The sequence below is a fragment of the Phasianus colchicus genome, chromosome 1 (assembly GCF_987193195.1).
Source record: "Phasianus colchicus chromosome 1, bPhaCol1.hap1.1, whole genome shotgun sequence".
In the NCBI taxonomy this organism is placed as follows: domain Eukaryota; kingdom Metazoa; phylum Chordata; class Aves; order Galliformes; family Phasianidae; genus Phasianus; species Phasianus colchicus.
In genome coordinates, this window is record NC_143436.1 from 52,627,836 (window position 1) to 52,654,422 (window position 26,587).

Below are 26,587 nucleotides of genomic sequence, written 5' to 3' on the forward strand. Positions count from 1 at the left end.
TCACCGCTGTCAGAAAGGAGAGATCTGGCTCCCAGCACAAATTCCCACTCCTGTTTACCGGCTCTGGCATTCCTCACGTGAGCCACTTGAATTCACTGACCCGGCAGAAAGCTGTCCAATTCTTTCGCTGGGTTAATGAATTAGAGGGGCTCTTGGAGGAATCCAGCACATGCTGTTGTCGCAAGGTAGGTGCATGGAGAGCGTGGCCAGGAGCCGAGAGCAGTTGTCAGCTCTCTGCATCTCCCAGTGCTCTACCCGCAGAGGGAAGATTAATCATCGCTGAGCTACAAAAGCTTGCTTGATAGTAAATGCATTGCACTTAATACTGTGAGCTGATTATTCAGCTCGTTTCTCTTGTTAATGTCAGAGGGAAGAATTTGTGTGTCTATATAAATTACAGAATGCAGCTGGAGCTATGGAAGTCGAGGAGTAAGTTTATGCAAATGACTTTGCACGAAAATGGCAGGTGCTGTCGCCTCGGCACTGCGTTGTCGTGAACCAATATAAAGCATTATTTAATTACAGAGCAGCGTGTCTCTCGGCTTTTCAAATTGCCATACTGAGGCATATTTAACTCATCTGCCGCACCATAAAGGGATATAGTCTTCCAGGTTTTGTGAAGACACATCTGTGGTGGGGGACCCCTGTGTACTGTGTTTGGAAGCGAGATGGGAGGCTGCTGGGTCAGCTGGCTTTGGCCCAGGCATCCACCAAGAGTTAAGAAGGGAGGGAGCCAGCAGCATTATGGAGGTTCCTCAACTTATTCTTATTATGCATGACTTTTTACACTGTCTGATGGTGACAGGACAAAGTGAAAAGGCTCTAAGAGAGGGGAGATTTAGGTTAGATGTTAGGAGGAGATCTTTAAATCTGAAAGCAGTGAGGCACTGGCACAGGCTACCCAGAGAAGCTGTGGGTGCCCCATGCCTGGAAGTTCAAGGCCAGGTTGGAGGGGGCCCTGGGCAGCCTGAGCTGGGGGCTGGCAGCCCTGCCCACAGCAGAAAGTGGGACTGGGTGGGCTTTGAGGTCCCTTTCAACCCGACCATTCTATGATGATGCTGTAAGGATGACTTTCCCTTGGGTATTTTTTACCTAGTCTGAGATAGAGGAAAAATTTCCTCTGTAATTATTTTTCATCAGTAATTAAAGCGTTTGCTCTTGTTAAGGTATTTCAGGTGAGAGATATGTTTAATGAGGATCCTCGGTTCTCTTTTGATACAGCTAAGCAGGTAGATGTGAGGAGGAGCAGGCTCCCAGTAAGTATGTAGCTGCTGGTTGTTCAGACACCACAGATTGGAAATCGTTGTCTGGAGGTAGCAAACTCTGACATTTAACATCAGAAATTTGCTTTGAGTACGAGGCAGATTATTTTGGTTGTCAGCTCTTCCAGACTTGCGTCTAGTGAGGCAGATTTAAAAATGATTTCAAAGGAGAAATAGAGAATAAATCAGAAAATATCATTACGTGAGCGTATACAGCCGTGGTAGTGCTGTGTATCTCTCAAAGGTTAGAGGAGATCTAGAAGCAGTGTAGAGAAGGATAATAGTGATGATGAAAAGGGTGTAGCAGGTTCTTTATGAGAAGAAATGAAATCTTCACTTAGGAAAAGAGCTGATAGACGAGTGAAGGGATGTGACATGTGTAGAATGCTGAATAGTGTTGAGAACTCTACTGCTTTCACTTACTAGGATGCGTGCAGGAAGTAACCCTGTGCTGTGCATATTTAAAAAACAAAAAGCAAATCGATGATCTCTGGAGGTCCCTTCCAACCCCTACGATTCTGTGATTCTGTGATTCTGTGAAAACAAAACAACAAAAAAGCTCACAGCTTTTCTTCATATTTTTGCCTATATAATGACGAATTTAGCTGTGGAACTCTTGTTCATAGGATCATGGAATTGCTCAGGTTGGAAAAGACCCTCAAGATCATCAAGTCCAATCTCAACCTAACCCTACTATCCTAACTCTAATAACTCTCCACTAAATCATGTCCCTGAGCACTACATCCAAATGGTTTTTAAACACATCCAGGGATGGTGACTCAACCACCTCCCTGGGGAGCCTGTTCCAGTGCTTAACAATAATTTCTGTAAAGAAGTTTTTCCTGATATCCAACCTAAACCTCCCCTAGCCTGTTCACAGGATGCTTTGGAAGCTGAGAGTAAGAATGGGTTCATAAAACTCACAAAAACGTTTCATGGGCAGTGGGTTCATTGCCAGTGGTCAGTTACGAAGAAGGCATGACCTGTTTCTGCTTGCTGGAGTCTGAGAGGCCTCCAGGGTGGGAGGCCAGAGAAGCACCACCAAGTGTTTGCCCCATTCCTGTGTTCTTACCCAGGTAACAGCCAAAACCAAATACACCCAAAATTACCCTCACGAATGGAAACAGTCAAAAGCTCAGCAGAAGTGGTTGGGTGTATCCTTAGCCGTTTTTTGTAAGCAGTGGGACCTCCTGCATCCTTTGCTCAGCACTGCTCAGGTGCAGTGTGATAAGACAGGAGAGGTTTTGCTATCCAGTGCCCGATTCCTTGCTCGTTTTTCCACCAAATCATCTTTGTGAGTGTCTGTTCGGTGGTGGGCATCTGGTTGTTTTGACCCAGGCATTTCAGTGGAAATTGCAGAGATTTTCCAGCGTTCCCTGCACTCTTCCTGGCAGCGGGTCGGTTGCTTTCTGCCAGCCCCAGTGTGCAGTCCCTGTCTCCACACAGTTCCTCAAGGTCTTGATCCCATCAAGATGTTTTTGTTTTTTATGCATCCAAGACTGGTCTAGAAGCAGTGGAGTGAGCACAGTCTGTCTCTCATATGCTGTAAGCCACCCCAAGTCCCCTTTTAAATATAGCTGTTAGTTACAGTTTCTATTTTGTAAATATTTTCTTTTGCAGTGATTTATGGTTCATGATGGTTCTCAGCCTTTGGAGTGCCTGTTTCCTGGGGGAAGAAGTCAGGGGGTTGTTGTTCACTTTGCTAAGACTTGAATCTGAAGCAGTTCCAGTTAAAAAGAAGCAAGTGGGAAGCAGTGTGCGCCCCGTGCTGGCCTGTGGGATGAGGGTCCTTTTTGCTCCTGGTGGGGTGGCCCCTCGTCTGCTGGCACAGATGGATTTCCACTCTGGGCTCAGGTGCACCCACTGCTCCCCCTCCCTCCGAGAAGAAATCCTTCAGCATTGGCTTGTTTGCCAGCTGAGGAGAAGAGCATGGTAGGGAGGCAGGAAGGTGGCTGTACAGCCGCCTCCAAGCCCTGCGAGACGCTCCATTCCCGCTTTACGTGTACATTTCCCTTTACAGCCCCTTCTTGCTTAGGGTTTCTTTACTGCCAGTGGGTGCAAGGAGGTGGCAAAGGGAGCGAAGAGACGAGCGAAGCAAATACCGTGTGCGTGCTGAGCTGTGGTGCAGCTTTCAGTGACCTTGAACAGCTCAGAGCTTGTGTGTGCAGGCATGAATGACATTATCGCTGCATAAGTATATGTTACCCAGACTGCAGCGAGGAGGCAGCGGGGATCCAGGGCTGTTTCCAAACATGGGGTCTTTGCCCAACTGCGAGTTCTGAGACCCAGGGAACAGCTGTCAGCTCCCTTCTGCATCTCAAAACCTGATGTGGGGAAGGGAAGGAGTCGGGGTGAGGAGCGGGTGCTGGGTGAAACACGATGATAAAAGCTTGGGCTCGGTCAGGGCAGCGCTTTGCCAGTCTCCATTATGTGCTGCTGGAGAACGGGCTCCGGGCCCTTCCTTTCATCTCCTTCCTAATGAATTAAGACAAGGAAAAACTATAAAAGGAGGAGGGGGAGGGGAAAGCAAGATCTGAGGAGACTGTTTCTTTCATTGATGTTGTAGTTGAATGTGTGGCAGTAGACAAATGTATTGAGCTAATGTTATAGTGGTAGAAAGTTCAGCTCTTACCTTGGGGCTGTGGATGCAAAGAAATGAGAGAGGTTGCAGCATCCAGGGAGAAGAGGTATTTAATGTTAAACTACTGCCGAAAAATCAAGGAAATGAGAGGGCCTGCAAAAACACGTCGTCAGAGAGGTAAGGTTGGGCTGAGAGGCCCCCATCCCTTCTCTTGTTTCTCCAGTTTAAAGCCTTTGTCTCGTACACATCTCACATGCTAGAAAAGTGACTCCTGTGTGACAGCAGCACACTGCCATATGTGGGAACAGCTGTGAGTGTTTTTGAGCAGGCCACTGTACATGATAGATTGCACCCTTGGTAAGAAAGGAGTTCAGCCCTCTGCTTAGGAACAAATGGCTGGGAGAGGAGTGCAGGCAACCTCCCAGCTCCCTTTCCTCTGGCAGCAGCAGGACCAGTCCTATACCATCTATATTTCAATTTAGGATCTAACATGGTTTTGTTGTCACTGTTCAGAGTCTCTGCCTTTCCTGATTCCCATTGCAGAAGATGCAGTGAGGAAGCATGCGAATGTTTGCCCACTTGCCAATTCTATGCATGACTTGGGATGTGGTGAATTGCTCTACTCCAGAACGTGCTTGAAAATGGGTCAGAAAGAGATACCTTAGAGCAGGAGCATCAGTGATTTCGGGGGAGTTGTTTTGGAGCGCTCACTGCAACACAGACATTGTGTGCAGTGGTGATGGATGGGCTACCCCTGTGCTTTGTCCTGCTTGGACAGACTTACCCTGAGGAGCAAAGGACTCTGATGGAGTAATAAAAATAAAACCACCAAATAGCATGGTGTGATTTAATCACAAGCCAGCTGCATTGATTCTTCCCCTAGGGTGCACTCTCTGTTTAGAGATGCATTTTGTCATAGGGGTAAGGGTAGGAGAAGAGCTGGGATTTGAAGAGGGGGTGGCTTCTATTTAGATACGGTCAAATGGAAGTTTGTGAGGTTGTTCTTGAAAATTTGATATCTGAGAAGCAGAGGGGTTGAGCCTTGGCCAAATAAAAATTCTTCATCCTGCTGGGCTTCTCCCGAGACTCACATGGCTCTGGGGAGTAGAGATAATTGCAGGGCAGAATCTCTGTTCCTCCTATCACAGCTTAATTTATATTAATCAGATCAAATGTGTTTTACGCTGTCCTACTAAAACAATATGGAAAGCTGCCACTGCTTTGCTCAGCACAAGAGGCTGGTGCTTAACTATTAGCTTGTTTTTGTCAGTCCATTATAACCACTGTAAAGGTCAAGGTTGTATGTGTCAAGGACATTTCTGGCCAGAAGAAGCTCTCTTAATGTTGCCGGTATAGTTTACCCATGGAGAGATGAGTTTTTTTTTTTATTGTTCCAAATATCACCAAGTGTTGTATATGGGATGATGTGCAGGGCAGTATAGCGTGCCTGGACAGTGGCTGGGGAACCAGTGCAACTCTCCACATACTTTTCTTTTTTGTACAAACTTATATTTAGAGAAAGAAGAGAGGAAAAAGAGGCCTTCACCAAAACAACCCCTTACTTCTTATTTGTGTATTTTAAGGCTTGAAGGTGCCTAAAAAAGGCTAAGTAACAATTACGCGCTTTGCTTTCTTATAGAGCTTCTTTTCACTTGGTGAATTAAGGAGGAAGTCAGGTTGGCACCTAAAGAATGGAAAAGACATTTTGAAGTGCATCATACAAGTGTCAGAGCATCAGTCCCACGGGGCTGAGGCAAGCAATAGGAGATAGGAGTGAGTGGGTGGATGCTCTTTCAATACCTTTACCCATCACTGCTTGCTCTTGCACAGGGTTAGAACAGTAAGACTGGCCAGGTTATAGTCTGCTCTGTTCTGTGGCTCTGAGTGTTTGCTGATGTGATTTTGACTGAAGTGCAAAAGCCCCACCATTTTCTCATCAGTGCATTTTGCAAAGGGACTGTCCCTTGTCCGTTGAATACTTTGCTCAGATGTTACTCCTTTTTACTCTAAGCCCAGCACAAGCAGCTGAAGTTCTCTTCCTTGCTTCTTCTCTGTGGGGCCATTAGGTATGTCCCCTGGCACGCACGTGTACCCCCTTGCTGTACATTCTCTGTGCACAAGTACTAAGAGCCCACCCTTGCCCTGGCTTTGCTGTACCAGTCGGCACTTGGGAGTGCCAGACCCGATTCCTTTATTTTAGTTGTGGAGCTGGCAGCAGAAAGTAGCATTTGGAGGTTTTTATAAATCCAGCAGTACTAATGACTGTTTCCTGTCCCTGGGATGGCTTTTAAATGTACTAGAAAAGTTAATCAAAGACATCCGTAAGCTGTTGATACATGGATTTTACCGTTTAATTATAGACCTTCTTCTGGGGGGTGGTGTTTCTCTGAAGGGAGCTTGACAGCAGATGCCATTTTGCCTGGAGATGCATTTCTGGTATTGGCCCGGTGAAGAGCTGCCACTTCAGCTGTGGGATTTTGATGATTGCAGGAACATCCTGCCACATGAGATTAGAGCGGCGGTACTACCTCCCAGCTTCAGGATACGGAAGATCCGCCTCTTCATTAGAGCTTTCATATGGTGGCAGCTGAAGTGAGGAAGAGCAGGGGAAAAGAGAAGCAATTTAAGAAAAGCAAAGGCAAATCTACTAAGCTAAAAGGTGATACGAGGGGAAAGAAGATGAGATCTCATTACTGTTTAGTTGTGGAAAAGGAAAGGAAGAACAACAAATCAATGGTTAAGCGTTGCTGGCTTTATCAAAGTAATTGTCAAGTACTCAGCTACTGCAATCACAAATAGAGTACTAATACATAAGAAGAGATGGACGGAGCACATTAAACTAATTTGTATGGTTTCTATTCATGCGCACACTTGTGTCTTTCTGATTTCAGCAGACAGAAGGAGGGGCACAGACAGATGGACAGCAATCACAGACACAGAGCAGTGAGAACACCGAGAGCAAATCCACTCCAAAACGACTTCATGTGTCTAACATTCCCTTCCGCTTTCGAGATCCTGACCTTCGACAGATGTTTGGGGTAAGTTTACTAAAGCCCTTCAAGGCACAGCAGGTTCTCCTTCACCACAGGCAGAATGTACAATGCTGGCTTCTGTTCTCTGGGGAAAAAGCCCTTCTTTTGACCCTGTCCCGGTTTACTCAGCACCCTATAAACTTGTTGCAGGATTAGGGCAATTAGTAGCATTTGGTCACTACACATGAAAACTCTGTGTTGTTCATAAGAGATATTAATTATAAGCTAATAACTGGCTTGAGGGAAAAAAAAAAGACCACAACAAAACTTCACCTTATTTCCCAGTGAAGGCTAGGATTAAACATTGACTTAATATATCCCTCACAAAGCACTGTTTTGCAGTTGCTTAGGAACTTGTTGAAATATTTGTCTTTCCTCGTGATGCACTTCTGTGATGAAAAATTATTGCAAGGAGCTGGCCAACTAGTAATTGCATGTGGAAAAGCTAGTGCAAGTCAGATGGTATTTTGAGTTGGGTATGATATATATTTTGTTTCTTTTGATGGAATACTTTGTCTCCCCTAATCTTCACGTGCTATTCATCTTCTCAGTTTTATAAGCTCTTTGGGGAAGAGTGAGCTTACATGAGTATAGCCAGTGACTTTTTCCACGTGGACACAGATGAGCTGGGTGCCTCGTGACCTAACATTTAGGTGAAGTTGGCTATATATCATCATCGGGAATCTGTGACTTGTTGGTATGATGGTAGCGTTCTTGGTTGATGATGTGTTTCAAAGTCTTCAGAAATACTGCTTAATAAAGGTTACAGGCTTAAAATGTTGTTGCCTATTTAAGATGCAGGGCAGAGCACTCAAGTCAGGAAAGCTAAGGTTGCCTTACCGTGCTGTTTTGAGTTTGTGTCCTTGATCCTAAACATGTAGCCAGCTATTCCTCCAAATTCTGCACTATTCTGCAGTTTCAGCTATTGGCATCTCTTTAGACATCTGCGTATGTGTATGCACTGTCACAGAGAGAGGTGTTACAGTATTTTGAGTGTGTCAGATTGACATTTCGTAATTCAGGCTTAAACTTACACATGAAAAAGGAATAACTGGAATTATTGATTCATTGCTTGGACTATAGAAAGAGTGCAGAAATGTTGGAAAATTTCACTGATGGTCTTCAGCAGGGGCCTTAAGTTGCTGCATACTGTGAGACGTATTTGGGTTTTGCTCTTCAAATTATTTATTTATTTATTTATTTTTATTTTTATTTTTTTTAGCTGTAAGAAGCTATTTTGTGGATGAAACCAAACTGAGGAGTTGTCAAAATGCCAGAGGGCAGGGCTGCCATTCAGAGGGACCTCAGCAGGTCTTCAGACACCTCCATCCTGGGAGGTGTTCGACTTGACTGGATACAGCCCAGCCAAACTGATCTCATTAGACCTGCTCTGAGCAGGTGTTGAACTAAATGACCTCTGGAAATAGGTCCCAGTTGAAATTACAACTCTGTGATTCTATTGCTAGAGGCCTGGGTTGGCATTCCTTCTTGTTCATGCATTAGATTGCTGCACTTTTGACGTCTGTGGGAACGTTTTCAGGGTGAAACTCATCTCCTGGCAATCTGTGATTGCTGAGTCTTCAGTTGCCTACTCTGCTTGTGTTTTTTAGCTTGCTTTTTGCTGTTTCAGAGCTGTGCAGTCGGCATTTCCGTCCGGTTTGGATAAACTGGTTGCTGAAATCACAGCCAGTTCTTGGACCACCTGCTATACTCTGTATTTAGCACACCCTGCTCTGTGCTGCTGCTTCTCCCCTCTCCTGGGAGCTGTATCACTTACATAAACTGTTCTGTGTTTGTGCTGCCCTTTCCCTTGGGCCTGGTGCTTTGCTCAAGACTGGACCCTTTCATACACATTCACACTGATACTTTCCTCCCTGTGCTCCTGGCATGGGAACAGGAATGAAATGGAAATGGCAAGAACATCCTTGTCTTGATGACTCTCAACTCTCCTGTCTGCTTTGAAGATGAAGAGAGACAAACAATAGGAGTGAACTGCTGTTCCAGTGTTGAGCATGTAGAAAATAGGGCCTGGCTGCTTTCATTAAGGTTTCTTATCTTTTTTTGGACCCAGATGTTGCCACTTACACACTTCCCAGTCCCTTCTGTGCACTATATGAGTTTCTGTTGCTCCCCAAGTCGTCTGATTTTGGTTTGTTTTTTGTCTGAATGTCATCTTTAGGTCCTGCATGGTGTTTTGATTTTGACTTAGGTAAATGGTGTATTCCCTATAAAACCTGTCTGCAAGTTCACCTGGCACTGTGTTTTCTGAGAATTATGCATACCAAACCATTATCCATCTTTTGAGACATTTAAAAAAAAAGAAAGTGCCAGTTTCCAGTAAGGAAAAACTTTATTGCTTTGCCAAGGAAATAATCAATGGTTCTTGCAGCTCTCGCTTCTTCTCTGTGCTGCTTCTCTCAGCATGTTCAGAGCCTCAAGCAGGAGAGCATTTCTGTCTGAATCCTCGTTGCTCCCATTTCTCTTTCAGGATCAGGATGCTTTCCCTTGGGTGACTTACTGAAACCAACCCTTTCTCCTACGGGGGACTCATGGTTGTCTGAATCTTCAGCTGTGGCTGCCTATAACCCCCATCTTCTCCCTCTCCCTTCCGTGTGTCAGGTCACATCTCTTCAACGTCATATCTGAGAGACTCAAAATCCTTGCCTGGAGTGGTTTTCCCAAACTACTGTACAATGAGAGAAATTGGGTAGACAGCAAGGCAGCGGAGGAGGGAGAAATAAATGTGATGGTGGGGAATAGGAGGAAAGAAGTCCCCTGAGGACTGAACAGCATGCGAGAGAGGTCAGCCCAGTCCTGAGGCACAAAACATTAGCTGATGCCTTCATCCAGTCCTGAGTAGAGGTGGACTTCAGATGTGTTGTTGTGTGTGTGATTAAGGGGAAATTACATAATGCTTTCCAAACCATCGCCATTTGGGAGAGCCGCAGACATAAGGATTTCCTGACAAATTCAAGTTCTTTGGATTTCAAGTAATCTCTCTCCTGTCACGTGTTTCTAACAGGTCCCCAAAATATCCTCTGCAATGGAACAAACATTTCCTTAAGTATATTCTTCTTATAGGCCGGCAAATAAAATAGGCTGCTTAGAGCAGGTAATATTTACCTGACATTTTGTGATGCCAATGGAAAGACTTCAAGAAAGCTTCTAGAAAGAATAGGTCATTTTTAATGCGCACAGTTCTGCACCCAGTGTGGAATAAATCAATAGTTGACCTTGTTCTAGGAGATAAAGAAGAGTTAATAGCTGATCTGAAATCCCACGGTTGCCTAGGTACCAGTGATTGTTATTTGTCTGTATTTACTTTGTGCAAATAGAATATGGCATCAGTCAGTAATGCAAGGAGCTTTAGAAGAGTCTGTTTCTTAGTTTAAACAATTGGCAGGATAGCCAACTGGGAAGGTACATTTAAAAGGGGGAAGCATTAATGGAAGCTATAAAGCATTCAGCAAAATCATCCTGATGGCCACGAAGGCGTGATTCCACGGTCATGGAAAGTGTGGTACTATAAAGCAATCTGCACGCCACACAGGGAGGATGAAGAGGAAGAATGAACTAAATAGCAATGAATGTAATTACGTAAGCAAAGAATTAGGTGGGAAAGAAAATGCACTAAAGCTCTGGGATATTGGTGACGTAATTTCAAAGGAGAAAGTGTCAGTTATTTACATGGCAAAGAACAAGGGTCTAATAAGGGGTAGGTCCAGTATAAAATCAGTATTTTAAAATTAAAAACAAAATATTTGCATATTACTTGCTGCGTTTGTGATGTAATAGAAAGTATTTTTACCATATCTGGTTTTGTACGTAATTTATAACGAAGGAGAATGAGATAGTGCTTGCTAATATTTACTAAAAAAAAGCAACAACAAAAAAGCCAAGCAGGCATTAGCAGATAGATAAGGTATGCCCAAGAACAGCAGCCGTATCAATAAACTCTTTTATTCACTAATATTAATTTTTAACCAATTTGTGTCAGCTAGGGGAATTGGAGAGGACTGAATTCAATATTTGGAACAAAACAAGGGGATGATTCAAAAAGCGACACGGTAATTATCTGAATCTTGATCCAATGAGGAGATGAAGAGACATCAATGATCAGAAGTGCTTCTAGTGTAGGTTTCCTCAAGGATCCTTTTCAGTCTTCGTCGTCTTCAGTGTCTGTATCAACCCATGGAGATAGTACTATTCAGGCCTTGCTTGTGAGATTTATATTAAAAAAAAAAAACACGTGTATGTATATATGTACATGTGTATGTGTATTTATTTGAGGAGGAGGAAGATTAGGTTACTGCTAGAGAATGACTCGAAATGAATGGTCAACTGATAAATCCAATAAGAAATCCAGTAAGATTATGTTCAGTGCAGTTTAGTGCGGAGTACTGTGCATGTGGGATAGAAGTTTTTAGTTGGAAAACGCTGATTTGGGAGAGAACTGCTGATCATTGAAGATAACTGCTTCAGTAATGCAAAAGGCACTATCGGGTTGAAGGAGGGATGTGATCTTGCTTGTGTTCAGAGTTGAAAAGATGCATAATTTTGTTCACTTCTGAGTTTAGGATCATAAAAATAACTTATGGCTTTGAAGATGAATGGCTTTTGAGGTGTGTAAGGTGTTGGGTTCATTTATTCAGCCTCAACCTCAAAAAGAGGTTGGAAGATGACTAGGTTGTGCTGTACAGGTGCTTACGCACGGATGATACCTATTAATAGGGCTTTTAGATCTTATTTGCAGTCATAACAAGATTTTCCAGCTGGAAGCTAGGAGTTATAACAATTAACCTTGAAATAAGAGGATAAATTCTTAGTCATTTAGGCTGATTTAAACAATGGAGCAGCTTACTGGGAAGTGAAGGAGTTGCTCCCAGTGCTAAAAAGAAGCTAGCCCGTATTTTCAAAATGTTCTTATCTGGTTTTGAGGGACAACTTGTGTGTGAAAGGTCTCTGACACAGTAAAGTCTCCCTAACTGCTGGCAGGCTGCTCCCTTCCTTAGTGGACTATGTAAGCAGAAGAAAAGCTGATCAGAACATTCCCAATCCTTTCAGCTTTGTGCTGTAATAGTGTCTGTGATTGTACCTCATCACTGATGCCTCCAGTCCTTCCTTCTCTGGCTTCAAGAAGCAGTTTGCCTCCCAGTATAAAACTGACTGAGATGATGTGGTCAGCTCTGATGCCCTTCAGAGTCTCCTGGGGAGGATGGAGGCTGGGCTGGATTGCTGAAAGAGGAATATCCATCTGCTCTTTGGCTAAATCACGAATTTCCTCCACAAACAAAAGCAAAGTGAATTGTTTTGGTGGTTCATGCAGGCATCTGTGTACTAAATCCTATTTATCTGTTGTAGGAGCAACAGTGCAAGTAGTCAGAAGCAATTTTTCTCAGAATTTGCCTTGGTGAAATGCTTTCAAGTGTTCACACATCTTCTCCTGTTATTAAAAAAGAAAGAAAAAAAAGCATAAGGTAAAAATAAGGAACATGTTGATGACGATTGTAGGTGAAGGTGGGATAGCAGTGTAAAGGGTGTGAAATCTCAGGCTCTGGCTTCAAATGGCATTGCTTTTTTCTTTTTAGTACAACATACTGTCTAGCTTATGTCATAGCTTCTACCTGTAGGTTGTTAATTGCTTTTGTTGAGGAAACTTCATCAGCCCAGCCCAGATGATAAAGGGAGCTTTATGTGATCCAAACAACTCAACTCTGAGAGCTCTATAATGGATATTCTTGGAAGGTTTTGCAACCTGAAAGTCTCGGCTTCTTGGCACTCTGCATTTCGTAAAATATATCAGTGAGTATAATTTCTCATCTAACTTTCTTCTGGTGTCAAGAGTGCAAAACACCTCTATGAGCCTATGCTTTCAGGCTAAAAAGTTGACTGCAGGTCTTTCTGCCAGTAAATGGATTTGAATCCACAAGTAATTTGTGATGCACAGCTATTGACAGTGTCAGAAAACTACTCATTAGGTATTAAGGTAGGCAAATAATACGTTGGAGTAAGAATAATAGAAAAAATCTGGAAAGGGACACTGCTTTTTGATTAAATTGAACATTTGAAGGAGAAAATCTATCTTTTGGGTGTTGAAATGGATTTCAGCTTCTTTAGTCTCTGTCTAGTACTGACTCCTGATTACATGTTATTGAGTCCTGTATGACAGTACTGCAGAACGGGAGTTCTGACATGAAGAAACCTCTTTGTGACAACTCTTCTCTCCTAGCTCTTCCTGCAGTAAGAGAGCACCTTTGCTTCTGCTGATTAATCTAACTGAGTAGTGTTAGAAAGGCTGTTTATCCTGATGTTTCACCAGTGCAGTTCCTGGAAGTCACCTTCTGTGACTGAATGGTGGTGCGCTCAGCACTGCTTGAGCATCATGCTCTGTCTGAATGGCCACACCAAGGACCACAGTGCTCCTCTACAGAACTACGTGTGCCTCAGCAGCTGTCAGGAACTATTGGACTGTCTAATGAGGGTTTTACGAGTCCGCTCAAACCTGTCTTGGGGTCTCTGCTGCTTCTGTGGGTGCAGTTCCAGATAGAGATGTTCTCAGCTAAAAGACATCCCATCAAGTGGGGAGCTGGGGCAAGGGCACTCACTGCAGCAGGGACCCCTCCTGCATAGAAAGTGCTCTTGCTTGTGCACCTCAGGCCTGAGGACCTGAAATTATTTCCTGCATAAGCAATTGGTTTCTTGGTGATGTTGAATTTCTAGTGAAATTTAGACCTCTGAAAATGGACTGTTGGGTATCTTCTGGGTTTAGGTACTTTACTGCACTCATCTCTCAGTGAATTACATAGCTGCTTGGGCATGGAAAAATCTGTTGTAGCAGTTGGAGGTTGTCAGATAGTGGCTTATGTTACCTTTTGATTGTTCCATAACTTACAGAGAATTCACCTTATAATCCCTCTTGCTGGCTTCTGTAGGGTTAAGTTATTTGTCTGGCACGTTTTGGAGCTGGTTTCTGAAAGCTCTAGACAGGCAGAGGAGGTGGGGCCAGCTGGAACAGAGCCCGCAGGAGGGGCCCTACCAAACTGTCAGTGCCTTGGAAGGCAAAAGCTCTCTGGTGCCAGATCTCTCAAATTTATTATATGTAATGTAGTTATGGCCTCTGCTGGAAAAATCTGCTGCTTTCGTGTCATCTGGGTAGAAAGAAACACACAGCATGCATGCTCCTCCTTTCTCAATGCCCTTGCTTTATGAGGTGCATCAACTTCAAGCAAGAAAATTGGGTTCTGTTCATAGCTGTTGTCTGTTAATACCCCTTAAACCTGTAATCTCCCACAGCCCTTGCTGCCATTGTAGAAAAGATGATTCTAATTTACCTGCTTTCCTGAAAAACAGCTGAACACATGTGCAAGATCACTTCAGAGAGTGGAGGACTGAGACACAACAAGATTCTGAGGGTCTTATGCCATAGCATGATTGAAGGCGTGTGTGTACATATATGCATACCTGACATATGGTTGAGATATGTACTTAGATATCTCACACACAGCCAGTTCATGGAGAAGGCTTCTTGTGACCTGATGTGTAGCAGGGTGATGTGCTGGTCTCTCAGTCACATAATAAGCTGTTGAAGTCATGATGAAGAATGTTTGAGATGTGTAGTTCTATTATGCTTTCTTTAGAGGCTCAGAATTTTTTTTCCGCTGCTGTTCTGCTGGGTTGTAAATAGACATTCATGGTAATAATTGAGTGAAAGAATCAGGTCTGTGAGCACAGTGATTCATGCCTTCAAGGTCAGAGATTAGAGGGTTAGTCCCCATCATGGATGACATAAGCACGGGTCTTGTTTTATTTGGCTAGAGCCTCTGTCTGCTGTAAAACACAAACATGCCCGTATGCATGATTTTAAAAAATTAATACGGGGGCATTTGGTGTTGATCGTTGTTTTTAGATGGCCTGGCTTATTTGTACAGAATTTGTAACCTTTTGCAAAGGAGCTCTTAAAACTTCCATTGTTTGCAGTAGGTTGTTGACATTGGTAGGGGAAGCACCATCAGAGAACAAAGTGCCTTTTTATGTTCCACTAAATTAGATTCAGCTTTGAAGGAGATATAAACTGTTAAAATGAACTAGTTCTTTTTTCCTGCTTTCATTCTCCAGGAAAATTCTGGCACGCAACCAAAAAATGAAAGCCTCCAGTCCTGGACCTGCTGTAACCGTTGCAGCAGTAAGGACAAGAGCTGCGATGTTTGAAGCTGCCAGAGCAGCTGTGGCAACGGCTACAGCAGAGTCTTGGATAGCCCAGCACACGTCCTGCTGCCTCACAGCCTCACTGCTTTCTTCCAAGGAATTTCACAAAGCACGAAACTTCTCCAGCAGGCCTCAGTACAGCAGTTAGCTGCTGCTGTCCATGCTAGTTTCTTCCCTCTTGCTTCATCAAATACAACTGACGTGGAAAAGTGGTGAGGAGGCCATAGCCCACTGTAGGCTTCACTTTCATTCAGCGTTACCTCCAGCTTTTTGCCAGTCCTTAGGAATTAAATGCACAAGACAAGGTTTCCTGTTGGTGTGGAAACTCTGAACAGTGAGCTTGGCCGATTAGGGCTGGCAAGCAGCTCTGGCAGCAATACCCAAGTATCCAGGCCCAGCTGGGTGTGGAGAAAGGGGAAGATGGCAAAGCATAATTGTGCACCAGAAGCTGCACAGTTTGTTCTCTTTTAAGACAACTCTAATGAAGGAGAAACCGGTGATTTTTGATGGCTCTGAAGTTTCTGAAAATAATTTTGGCATTTGCATTTATCAAGAGCCCGGCTGTTTCAGTGTGTGTGGCAAGGCTAGACAGCTGAGCTGATCTGGCAGGGACGGATCCCACTCTTGGGCTGAGCATTCAACTTTCTGTTCTCTCTTGCTTCTCAAAGCCTCTATGCTCCCATGACCCTTTGAATCGGTTCTGACCAGTAAAGCATCAAAAATGTGTTATTCATTCCATTTGTTGGGCTACTCTTTTGTGGAATTGGTGGGCTGTATCAGTTGATATATGAGTGAAAATGAGAACTAGGGCCAGCTCTTGGAAGCTGGTGAGCCCAGACAGGAAGGATGAAGGAGCAGGAGCAGCCCTTTGGCAGCTGTAAGCTGTCAGATTGGTTCAGCCTGTCTTGTAACTGCACTGAAACACTTGTAGTTTATCAGGAAAGCAGTCGTGACTGATTTCTTTCATGGCAGTACCCAAGTAACAAAGACAACAAAAAGCAATCAATGGCTAATCTCCTTTATAGACAAGCCCACAACGAGCATGGGATAGAAATAGAAAATGTATTTTAGCTGTGATTGGCACAGCAGTGGTCAAGAGAGGATCCAGCATGGATCAAGCCTAGCTGTTGAGATGTTGAGGCTTAAAGGAAGATGCAGTGACTGCTCACGTTTACGTTAACGTTATTCAAACTTTGTGTAACGTAAGATATTATGCATTCAATTGTTCTGGAGATGAATAGAAGATCAAGTATTGTCCTTACACAATAGAACAGTAAAAACAACATCTGTGATCCAGCATTTGTAAAAAGAATACAACTATCTCCTTTTTGAGAATGGAAGATGGAAGCAGACAGAAACTATAGCTAAAATTGTTGGAAGAGTTTCATTTGCATAAAGACGATTGAAGGGACTTAATAGCTTTTTACTGCTTTACATATCCAAAGCTTCTCTTTAGTCATCATGGCTTACTGTTGCAAATGTTCCACGTCTGCAAATCTGGACACAAATCTTTCAAGCAGGGCACTCAGAAAATAAGCATTATACCCACTTGACTTGATATGGAAATGTTGATTTAAAAAAAAAAAAAAAAAATTGACAAATATTACTTTGCAGAGTGACAGAACAGAAGGATGCTTGTCCCTAGAGGTGGTGTTCATCATCTTTCCTGACTATGGAACCATCCTTTCTTCTTCTGTTTTCTGTTCTTTCATTTCCTATACCCTTTAAAACTTCTGCAGGTGATGATATGGAAAACTGTGATATTGAAAGCTTTTGTAAAGAATAGGGTAGGAAAAATGTTTAAATTCTAGAGGCCTACATTGCTTTCAAACCAGTTATGAATCTTCCATATGTGTGTTCCTGAGAATGAGATCTTGGACCTGTCTTTCTGGAGAACAAACCTTTGGAAATACAGTATTTGTAGTGCAGTATTGTGGGGCTCTGTTGAAGTAGTAATGCCTTACAAATAGATAACTGGTTTGAATGTGACCAGTTCAGTAGCAGCACTAAAATGTGTTCCTGGCTAAAGGACGTGATCAGTATGTGGTTTCACAGTGTGGAAGCCTTTTTAACTTTCAGTTCTTGTTTTCCTCGGTTTTGGTCTGTGCAGGGACCAGCTGGAATCCCTAAAACTCTTCTGGAGATCTTTCTTCGGACTTTTTTGAGGAAAAAAACTTGTGTCTGTGGCCAAGAGGATCTGCATGTCATAAGCTGAAAGAATTCAGTCACATCACTGCAATTTTATGCCTATGCTAGAAATTGAAATATTCTCACCTCCCTTCTTATGTGTAGCCAGCCCCAAAAAGTTACCTGAAATGGTATTGACAAACGTAAATCTTTTTTTTCCCCCTTGTCTCTTTGCAGCAATTTGGCAAAATCCTTGATGTAGAGATAATCTTTAATGAGCGCGGCTCCAAGGTAAGTCCTGTTTCTGTACTCGCTTCTCATGTTTTGATTGCACAGAGTAAAAGGCAGTTCGTTGCCTAGAGAATATACTCAGTAGAGATCAACAGGAATTAGTGTGATGGGGGAAGGGAAAAGCTATCCTGGGGACTGTCTCCTGTTCCCTCTGACTCCAGACTCTGAGCATGGTCATTTCTGGGCAGCATGTACGAATGCTCCTGGATGCTCCCATCTGTAATAAAGGATCAGGTTCCCAATCTTTCGAACAAACAGGGAGTCACTTGAGCCTTCATAATAATCCCTCCTCATTGCCCTGGCAATGAGTGCCCTGTGGGGAAGGCGCAGTAAATAAAATCAGTGACACATGAAGGGAGCTGGTAAAGAAAAAAAATATATATATAAAATAATAATAATAAAGAAACAAAGGCTGACAGCCCCGCTTCCCCAAAACCACATCTTCATTGCATTAAAATATTCCCCTAGAATAAATGTAATATCTAACATGTGGAAGGAATTTGTTTATTCTCTTTCATAGACTTGCTCAGCATTTCTGAGAAGCTGACCTTTCACATTTGAGATATTTGATGCTTAATGAAAGCATCCCAATTCCCCTTGTCCTGCCCCTGTGGACCTCTCCCCATTGAATTTGCACTTGAACACCTATCTTCATTCTTAAAATGTATTAAGAGAGAGGTTTTGTTGAGAGCCAGTGGTAATTTATTTCTCTCAAAATGAAATTTCAGATGTTGCTCAGGTCAGTTGCAGAGAGATTCAGTGATCTTTGTCCTAATGGGCAGTTGGTTCTCATCATGTAACCAGTGTCACCACAATGACAAATTGATGTGATTCTCTCTCTGCCCAGGAGGTTCAGCACTGGAATAGCAGGGAATTTTGCAGGTCAGGAGCAAGGTGCATTGCCAAAGCTCTATGGGGGAAGCTTGCACAGTGCATGTCTATACTCTGCTTGACTTAATCAATGCTAAGATTCCCATTTTCAATTAAAACAAAACTTCCCTACTCCCCACGTACACGTGTGTGCACATGTGTGCATGCACACAAGAGATTTTGAAGTTGCAATTCAGCTAAGCAGTATCAGTTTAGAGCTTGTATGTCTGTCTCCTGGATTTGAGGTTCACTATCTTAACGTGGCCTCTTTGCTTTAACGTATCTTCTGGGATCTGTTCATGTTCAGAGCCCTCTGCAAATTCAACCTGTGTTCCCCAAGGTGCATTCCGAAATTCTTCAGTCTCTGTGTTATCTGGAAACCAGAAAGCAGTTGATCTGCATACAAAACAAATGAAATTCAGCTCTTTCCCTTTCCACGCTTAATTTGTGCTTGAAACTCCACCACCAAACATGGTATTTCTTATTTCTTTTTGTTGTTTTAATAAAGCAGTCTGAAAGAGTAAATGCCTTTATGGCTTAGTTAGAGAGACTTACTTCCCTTTGGGGATAAAAAATCTATACGCTTTACCAAAACAATCAGCTATGCTGAGTTTGTAAATATTTATTCTGCTCTCTGCTGTTCTTCTGATATTTATAGGCCAGAGCTGTCTGCGAATTAGTCTCAATTTTGGCCATTTCTATTTGGCTTTGGGAATAGCCTCTGGCCTCTATCAAAATCCCTATTTTTTTGGATGTAAGTGCAAAAGAAAGAACAAAAATAACTGGCCTGACAAAGTGCTGAGCTCTATCCCTCATCTTTGTCTGCCTCTGCTTTCCAGCACAATGTTTTCTTCTCTGCACGTGAACTTCACTCTTGCTCTGCCATCCATACAGCCCTATATTAAACACCCACGGCTGCCCTTTTCCTTCTAGGCAACAGTAACATTGGAGACCTTCTGTGAAGGCTTGGTTTATGGTTATGACAGTTTTTTTTCTTCTGCAGTTGTTAAAGATCAAGGCTTCTGGTTTTCAGTTAAAACAAAAATTGTTGCTGAAGAGTTCCTTGACCGATTTTATTCCAAACCCTTAATAAACATACAAAAAAATAAAGCGATCCAAAGAGATGTTCTTCCAGTCCATGACCATGCAGTTTTCTACTGCTTTTTTTGGTCATCTTACAGCAAAAAGCAGTTGCAGAACTGATAGCCAATGTGAGGGATGGGGCAGAATCTGAACAGAATGAGAAAATACCCAAAGAATAATTTTGTGATACCCCTGCATCCTTCTCAAGCTAAAATAATCAGTGTTTTAAAAGAATGTGAGATTATTCCTGCTTAGCATGAAAATGGGAGGCCCCAGTGTTTGAGTGGGGTGTAGCTGCACGAAGCACCTGGTATTCACATAATAATGGAAAAACAACAGTTTGGTGATCTGATGGTGAAGCAAAGGAAACGGATCTTTCTGGAGGCCACTCACTCACTCTTGGGTTCTTCCTCCACCTTAGGAAAAAAAAAATCTGAATGCATTTTCCTGCCCTGTGGTTTCCATTCTAATCTAATGATATGAAACCTCTCTCTCTTCTTCTCCTCCTCCTCTCTTTTGGGAATCCGAAAGCAGATGCTCCTGCTGCCTGCCTTGTGCTGTGTTCTCAATGCTCCCTCCCCTTCCCTGGGTTCCTAAGGGTGTAGAGTTTTGTGTTATATGTTTTGTCAATATTTAAAAGGTACAGGTGAATCCCAAACTGCCCACCCAGGCTACGATGGGCCTGAGCAGCGCTTTGTCCCTGGGCCTGCTCCAGTGATGGCGGGCAGGAGGGCCTGGAGGAGAGCTGCAGTTGGTAATCTGCCTTTTGAATCCATCTGAGATGACCAGGCAGTGTTCTTCCACGGCTGTAGTGGTGTGCCTGAGGGAACCATACCAGACAGACTCTGTGTTTGGGGTCTCTGTGCATTGAAGAAGGTTGTAAGAGCAATGTGTGTACGTCACAGCCATCTCATGCCTCAGGTTCTTGTGCTTGGCTTAGGAAGTGTCATTTGTTGTCTTTCCGTATCACAGCAGACTAGGAGGCAGCTAATAATTAGTTTTGCTGATTCTTCTCTGAAAGCAGCGTGAATGATTGTTCCCTAACTCGATTTCTGCCTGGATTCAATCTATTTAGTAGGATTATGTGGGTAGACTTCACACCGATGCTGTTTAGCTACACGTGGAAACAAGATACAAACTTGAAATGTCCGTTGAATTTCATTTAGTTCTTTCTTTAGCTTGTATGACAGAATGACATTAGTCTTCCCTCAATTCATTTATTACTTTTTGCTTGCTTTCAGGAAGCTATCAGTTTGCTCCAGTTGGCCTGTGTGCCTTTACAATTCTAGTTCTGACCCATATAAATAAATGCCTAGAAATAGCATTCTGCTCATGGTTGCAATTCGCCATGCGCTTCACTGAACCATGAGTAAAACACCTCCAGAGGAAGCTGAGGGATGGGATTCCCACACCTCTTGTTGTGGAGCTGCATCCTGTAGATGCATATTTTGGCACTGTTGTGCTGAACTGAACAAATGGACATATTTGCAGAATTAATGCAGTCTGCCCAAGTAGCACTAGAAATGAGAAGCCCATGACATTCATAAAGCTGCAGGGGAGGGGAATCCCAGCTCTCTGCTCGATGCTGTCTGCCAGGTGGCATTCTGAGATGTGCTCTCAACGCCATTCAGATACCAAGAGCACATAAGCACACAACAAAACGTTGGCTGAAGAAGGGGCATGTTTTAGGTTTCTGTGTGGTGAGAGTTCGTGTTAGTGCAGACTGAAAGCCTAGATTTCAGGATTACCTTCCAGTTGGAAAGCCCAAGTCGATAAAAAAGGAGAGTGGTCTCTGAAATCTTGTTTGGGAGTCAAGTGTCAAAGTGCAGTATTTTCTTCAGTAATTGTTTGTATGGTTGTTTACATCTGGTCTTCACAAGGGAAATGCATGTGTTTAGTGGGTGAAAATCCTTAAATACATCTGTACTAACTAGAAACTCATACAGAAAGCTGTATGAAACACATAAATCTTTGTTTGCTGTTAACTTCAGGCTAAGATAAGGATATTTAGGTTTTAATAACTCTGCCTAAAAGATTGTATGTTTGCACGCATGTTTATTTCTTCGAGTGGAGTAGATGATTTGAGTTAGCCACTGCAATTCTGGACCTAGTTCCCCCCCAAGGAAATAGATACACTCTCTTGTTACAGAGGTAACAAGAGGTGTTCTCATTTTAATTCTATTCTTCTAATTTTTGTTCAGATGTCATCAGTTGAGCTAGAAATTCAGATGTTATTAACACAGAGGTTTAAATACAAGCTGCCAGCCACTGTCACTTTCTTAGGTCAACAAATGTATAATACTGGTGGCTTGAAGAGAGATGTGACCTTTGTCCCTTAGTCCCAGTTTGCTCAATTACAGTGTAATGCCATGCCTACCTTCAACTTCTTGATAATAAAATTGGTCCACATGTTGTGAACTGGTTTACTTAAATTTGAGTAATTAAGGTTGAAGTTGATGGACTGATATCACAAAGCCCCGATGGGACAGAGCACCTTCCTGGTGGTGCTCATTTCATTGGGCAGGGAGTTGCTAAATTAGCCAAAGCGTGGAGGGATGGATTTAAAACTCATAATAAAAAAAATGATCTGGGGGAGGGAGAGTTTTTTATTAAGCCAGCAGAAGATAAGCTCTCATTTCTCTCCTTTTTAGCTAGGTAAATTCCTGCATCTGGTTCACTAGGTAGCACAAATAGATGGTCAGGGCCTTTAATTTCAAGACGTGCTCAGGAGTCGTATGGGGAACTGGAAGGGCTGCTGAAGTAATGGCAGCTTTGGTTTACACTGGTTCTCTCACCAGTTTGAAGTGCGTGCATGTAACTCAGGTAAGGTGTGCTTCTGAATTTTGGGCTGTGCTCCTGTTGGTGCATCCCAGTCCTGCTCATCTCAGGTGGATTACACTGAAACCCTCCTCCGCTCTCAAATGCCTTGGAAACAGGTAGCCTAAACTTACATCCCTTGGCCATTTCTTCAGGCTCCTAAAAGTTGGTTTACATATGTGGGGAAGGGGAAGGGGGAATATATAATCTGTTCAAAAACAAGCACAGCAGTAGAGGAAGGCAAAGCCCATTGCTGGCTGCGTGCTCTGTGGGGGTACGAGGCAAAGACTCTGCTGCTGAGGTGACTGTCTAAACTCCATGACAAATGAAGGGTTAACAATGCATGGATTTCAAGGGGCTCTGTTTAGTTTCCTTTGTTTTTATTTTTATTTTTTTGTTTTATTTTTTGTTTTTTGTTTTTTTGTTTTTTTTTTTGTTTAATTTCTGTGTTCTGGCCACACCCAGGAGAACCGTCTGCTTTTGATTTCTCCCTTTACGGTTACATGGTAAATTTTCTTTCTCATTCTTCAGAGATGGAAACGTTCAAATACTCTCTCTATACATTTATTTATTTATTTATTTTGACACTGCTCATCATGTTGCTTGTTATTTATTGCAGAGTCTGAGGCCAGACTAAAAGGGTGGCAGTTACTCGGTCTCTTCAGGCCCTTTGAATAAAACTTTGGGTAAAAGGGGGCTTAGTCTGGCCCTGCAAATTGCTCAGAAGTTCTGAAAAATGTTTACTGGGGTTATTCAATGCCCACTGGGTACATTGAGGTTTACATTTATTTTCTGCTTGGGAAAAGTTCCCGGCGTTTGTTGGTGGAGGGGAAATGTTGAAAAAATCAGCCTTAATATTTATAACAGCTTTATTAAACGCAAGGTATTTATATAAATTCTATCTAGAAACTTTAAGTCGTCTTTTTTTTTTTTAACCCAGGATTGCATCTTCCCTTCCTCTGGCTCCATACATAGTACCGTGGGGCAAACCAATACCTGCTGTAGATCTGAGCTAGCAGACATTGGTCATCTGCCTCCTGTTCTTGTTTTTTTCTTTATGGTTACGACAACCTTGGGAGGGAAAACTGAGAATGCTTTGTTGTATATCTTTCTAGGTACAAATTAATCCCTATTCTTTGCAGGTCATCTGTGAGAAGGAATTCAAAATACATGTATAATTTTTCTTCCCCACATCAAAAATGTGTATTTAATTGCTGATTTTCAAACTTGGGAATAATAGAAATGTCAAGCATGGCTCACTTGTTTTTCTTGATGAAAATTTGAATGTCTTAAGAGTTGCATTAAGAAGACTAACCAAGCGGGCACAAATATTGACTCTATCATAGTCGACTATGTAAAGTGTTAATTCAGCATTGATGTTAAATGGTTTTCAACAAAGAGTTGCATAAGCTAAGGATTGATCTGTGAATAATAAAAAATCTAGTTAATTAGGTATGTTGTTCAGAATCAAATCAACTCTGTTTTAATTCACGTTGTTAATTATTCCTATCTAGTCTGCATGTGGATTGTACCCTGCCTTGATTTAACTTACTAAACTTAACTTTCTAAAAATAAAAAATTCCAAGTCACTTTAAATGTATTTGATGATAATGTTTTGAAGTCCCTTACAGACTTCATTAATTGAGAACAAATGTGAATTTAAATGGTCTTAATTTGGTTCTAGTCTGCACAGGCTAATGTCTAAAAAATTACCTTCCCTCTGTTCTCCAGCTTTCAGTTCACAGAATCACAGAAGACATAAATCGTGCTCAGGCTCTGCAGGATTTTCTAGAACAAACAAAAATTTTCATGTCAAAAGAGAGGAGGGAAATAGAGATTGCTGTCGCAGTCTTTTCCTCCCCTCCTCCTCAGACCTTTTTAAAGGTGTTTTTTTCCCCATTATATCAAACAGAGGGAAACGTGTTACTCTATTTCTCAGTCTCCCCTTTCTCTGTAAGGGTTCTTTGAAGCAGATACAATACACTGTCCCTTCATAATCAGCTTTGTTATTATACAACCCCCTGTTCCCTGCAACCTCTTATAGAGTTGCATGTGGTTGGACTGATTTATTGGCCCTGATCTCTTGTAGCTCTGATTTTAATTCATTGCAACTGAAAGCATTCGTTGTTCTAAAAATGGCAACAGTTTGTTATCTATACAGCCGTTTATTTCCTTTAAGTGGAGAAAAGAAATGATCTGAAGTTTTAGATTAGAGACTTGGCACCCAAAAGGGAGAGAGCTCTTCTTGGTTTCAGTGTGACAGTATTGGGATATCCAAGTTTGGGTTTGTTTGTTTGTTTTTAATACTGCTATTCCTGAGAGAGGAAAAAGAAAAAAAAGAAAGGCTACATTACATTTTACAAACATGTAACAGTTTTGTGCTGGAAGCCTAGCTGTGGATGATAAAGGCCAGCATGTGCAAGGCGGCTTCTTAAGACCAGTGTGGTGCAGCCCTTTATAAAGCACTTAGAGTGATGGCTTGCTTGTGTCTTGTTGCTAACAGTGCCTAGAAGTCAGGATGGTATTTTTTGAGTATCCATGCATCCTGATCCTGAGCTTCATGGAGGGGCTGCCAGGCTAGCATGCCATTTCCCTGACAAGGCGTAGCTTGCAGTTGATCAGCTTACCCGGTGCTCTGCTTAATATCAGGAGTTTCCATTGCATTGGACGCAGACTTTGGTCTTCCTGCTTTTGCGTTAAACTGGGATTTGCTTTATAGTAAGCCATAGAAGCCATTTCTCCTTCTGTTCTTCAGGTACTCTGAAAGCAAAATGCAGGCAAGTTTTTGGCTTGGCCCTGCTCTTTGCAATGGCATGAAAATTATCTCCTCCTGATTGTCTGTGGTAGGGCACCATTTCCTACAAGCTAAATTCCTAATCCCCTTAGTCGTAGATCTGCTTGACTATCAGAGCACTCACCTCCATGGAAGTGAGCATGTTTTCCACTGTCCTTGTACCCAACTGCTTGAGTTGATGGCTATGTGAGCATGTGGGACAGCAGCATTGCATGTGCCCTCCTAGGCTAGGTAGATCTGAATCATTGGTACAATCAGGGGACGCACACTGGTAGTCCCTGAGCTTGTTGCTAGAAGCTTTGTAGTGTGTCTAGGCAGAGATCAGCACCCATGGAACAGAGGTTGCCATCTTAGAACAAAGCGAAGTAAGATGGGTGGCAGTCCCTGAAGGAGGGAACAGTAGGCCAGAAGAGCCAGAAAAACCCTCTCATTACCAATAGGTCTGTGTTGAGGTGTTCAGCAGGTCCAACATGGCAAAGGTAGGAAAATACAGAAACTAGAACAACACTAATTGCTCTAAATCTTTACGTTGAGTGATGTATTTCTCCTGATGCTACCTAGAAGCCCTCCTTTCTCTCAGGGCCCCATGCATTATTAGGAAAGTCATAGGCCTAGAAGTAGACGTGAGCTGTGCCCTGAAGAGCTTGCAAGGGATGCTTTACAAACAGTCCTTCCTCTCAGCCGTTCTCCAAGGTAGGTGATTATTAATGTCTCCATTTTACAGGTGGGAAAAGCAAAGTTCAGTGTTCGAATTGCCCAAAGCTTCGCAGAATTCCCGATGCCAGGAACTCAGATGGCAGTGAATGTTCAAGAGATTGAAGTGCTGTGCCCAGGGCAGGCAGCGGGCTCAGCACTGTGTGCTGTCAGGGACAGGACCTAACCCGCTGCCTATGCCAGGTTTAGTTCTTTGAAAAGAAAAAAAAGAAAGAAAAAAAAAAAAAGAAAAAAAACAAAAACAGCAACAAAAAAAAAACCTTAAAACAAAACAAATTGTCTCGAGTAACTTTGTACTTCTTTTTTGGTCTGGCCTCAATTGCTTTTATGTTTTCTTTTTTTAATTACTCTTATTATTCTTATTATGATTACAGTTCCTTTTGTTTTATTGAATTTTAATTTCTTTCATTTATGAAACATGCATGAACCAACAATGTGACTCTAGGAGGTTATTGCTGAGTTGTGCTGATGTCGATTTCATACTGTGATATTTTTTCTCTATTTACCTAGAGATCAGTATTTCAATATATAACGATGTGCATGTTTTCCCCCCTTCTCCCGCTGCATGCAGGGATTCGGGTTCGTAACTTTCGAGAATAGTGCTGATGCAGACAGGGCCAGGGAGAAATTACACGGCACCGTGGTAGAGGGCCGTAAAATCGAGGTGCATGTCTTCAGTAATTCAATTTCTTCTTTATATTTATTCTTTTGATTTCTTTTTGTGTCTTGCCTCACTTATTTCACATTTGGATCCCAGTCTCGTGTGTGCGTGTGTGTTTGTGTCTGTGTCCTTCACCTCCCTGCACTGAAA

The 26,587-nt window shown here is 42.6% G+C and overlaps 1 protein-coding gene across 19 annotated transcripts in view; it reads left to right on the top strand.

The window, feature by feature from the left end:
- Nucleotides 1-26,587, top strand: part of RBFOX2 (RNA binding fox-1 homolog 2) — a 162,737-nt gene that overhangs the window by 108,854 nt on the left and 27,296 nt on the right. For all 19 annotated transcript variants that reach the window (XM_090142940.1, XM_090143027.1, XM_031600081.2 and 16 more), the window contains 3 exons: nucleotides 6,735-6,881; nucleotides 17,445-17,498; nucleotides 26,348-26,440. In XM_090142940.1, the coding sequence (XP_089999066.1) occupies nucleotides 6,735-6,881; nucleotides 17,445-17,498; nucleotides 26,348-26,440 (294 nt within the window). The remainder of the gene's footprint in view (nucleotides 1-6,734; nucleotides 6,882-17,444; nucleotides 17,499-26,347; nucleotides 26,441-26,587) is intronic.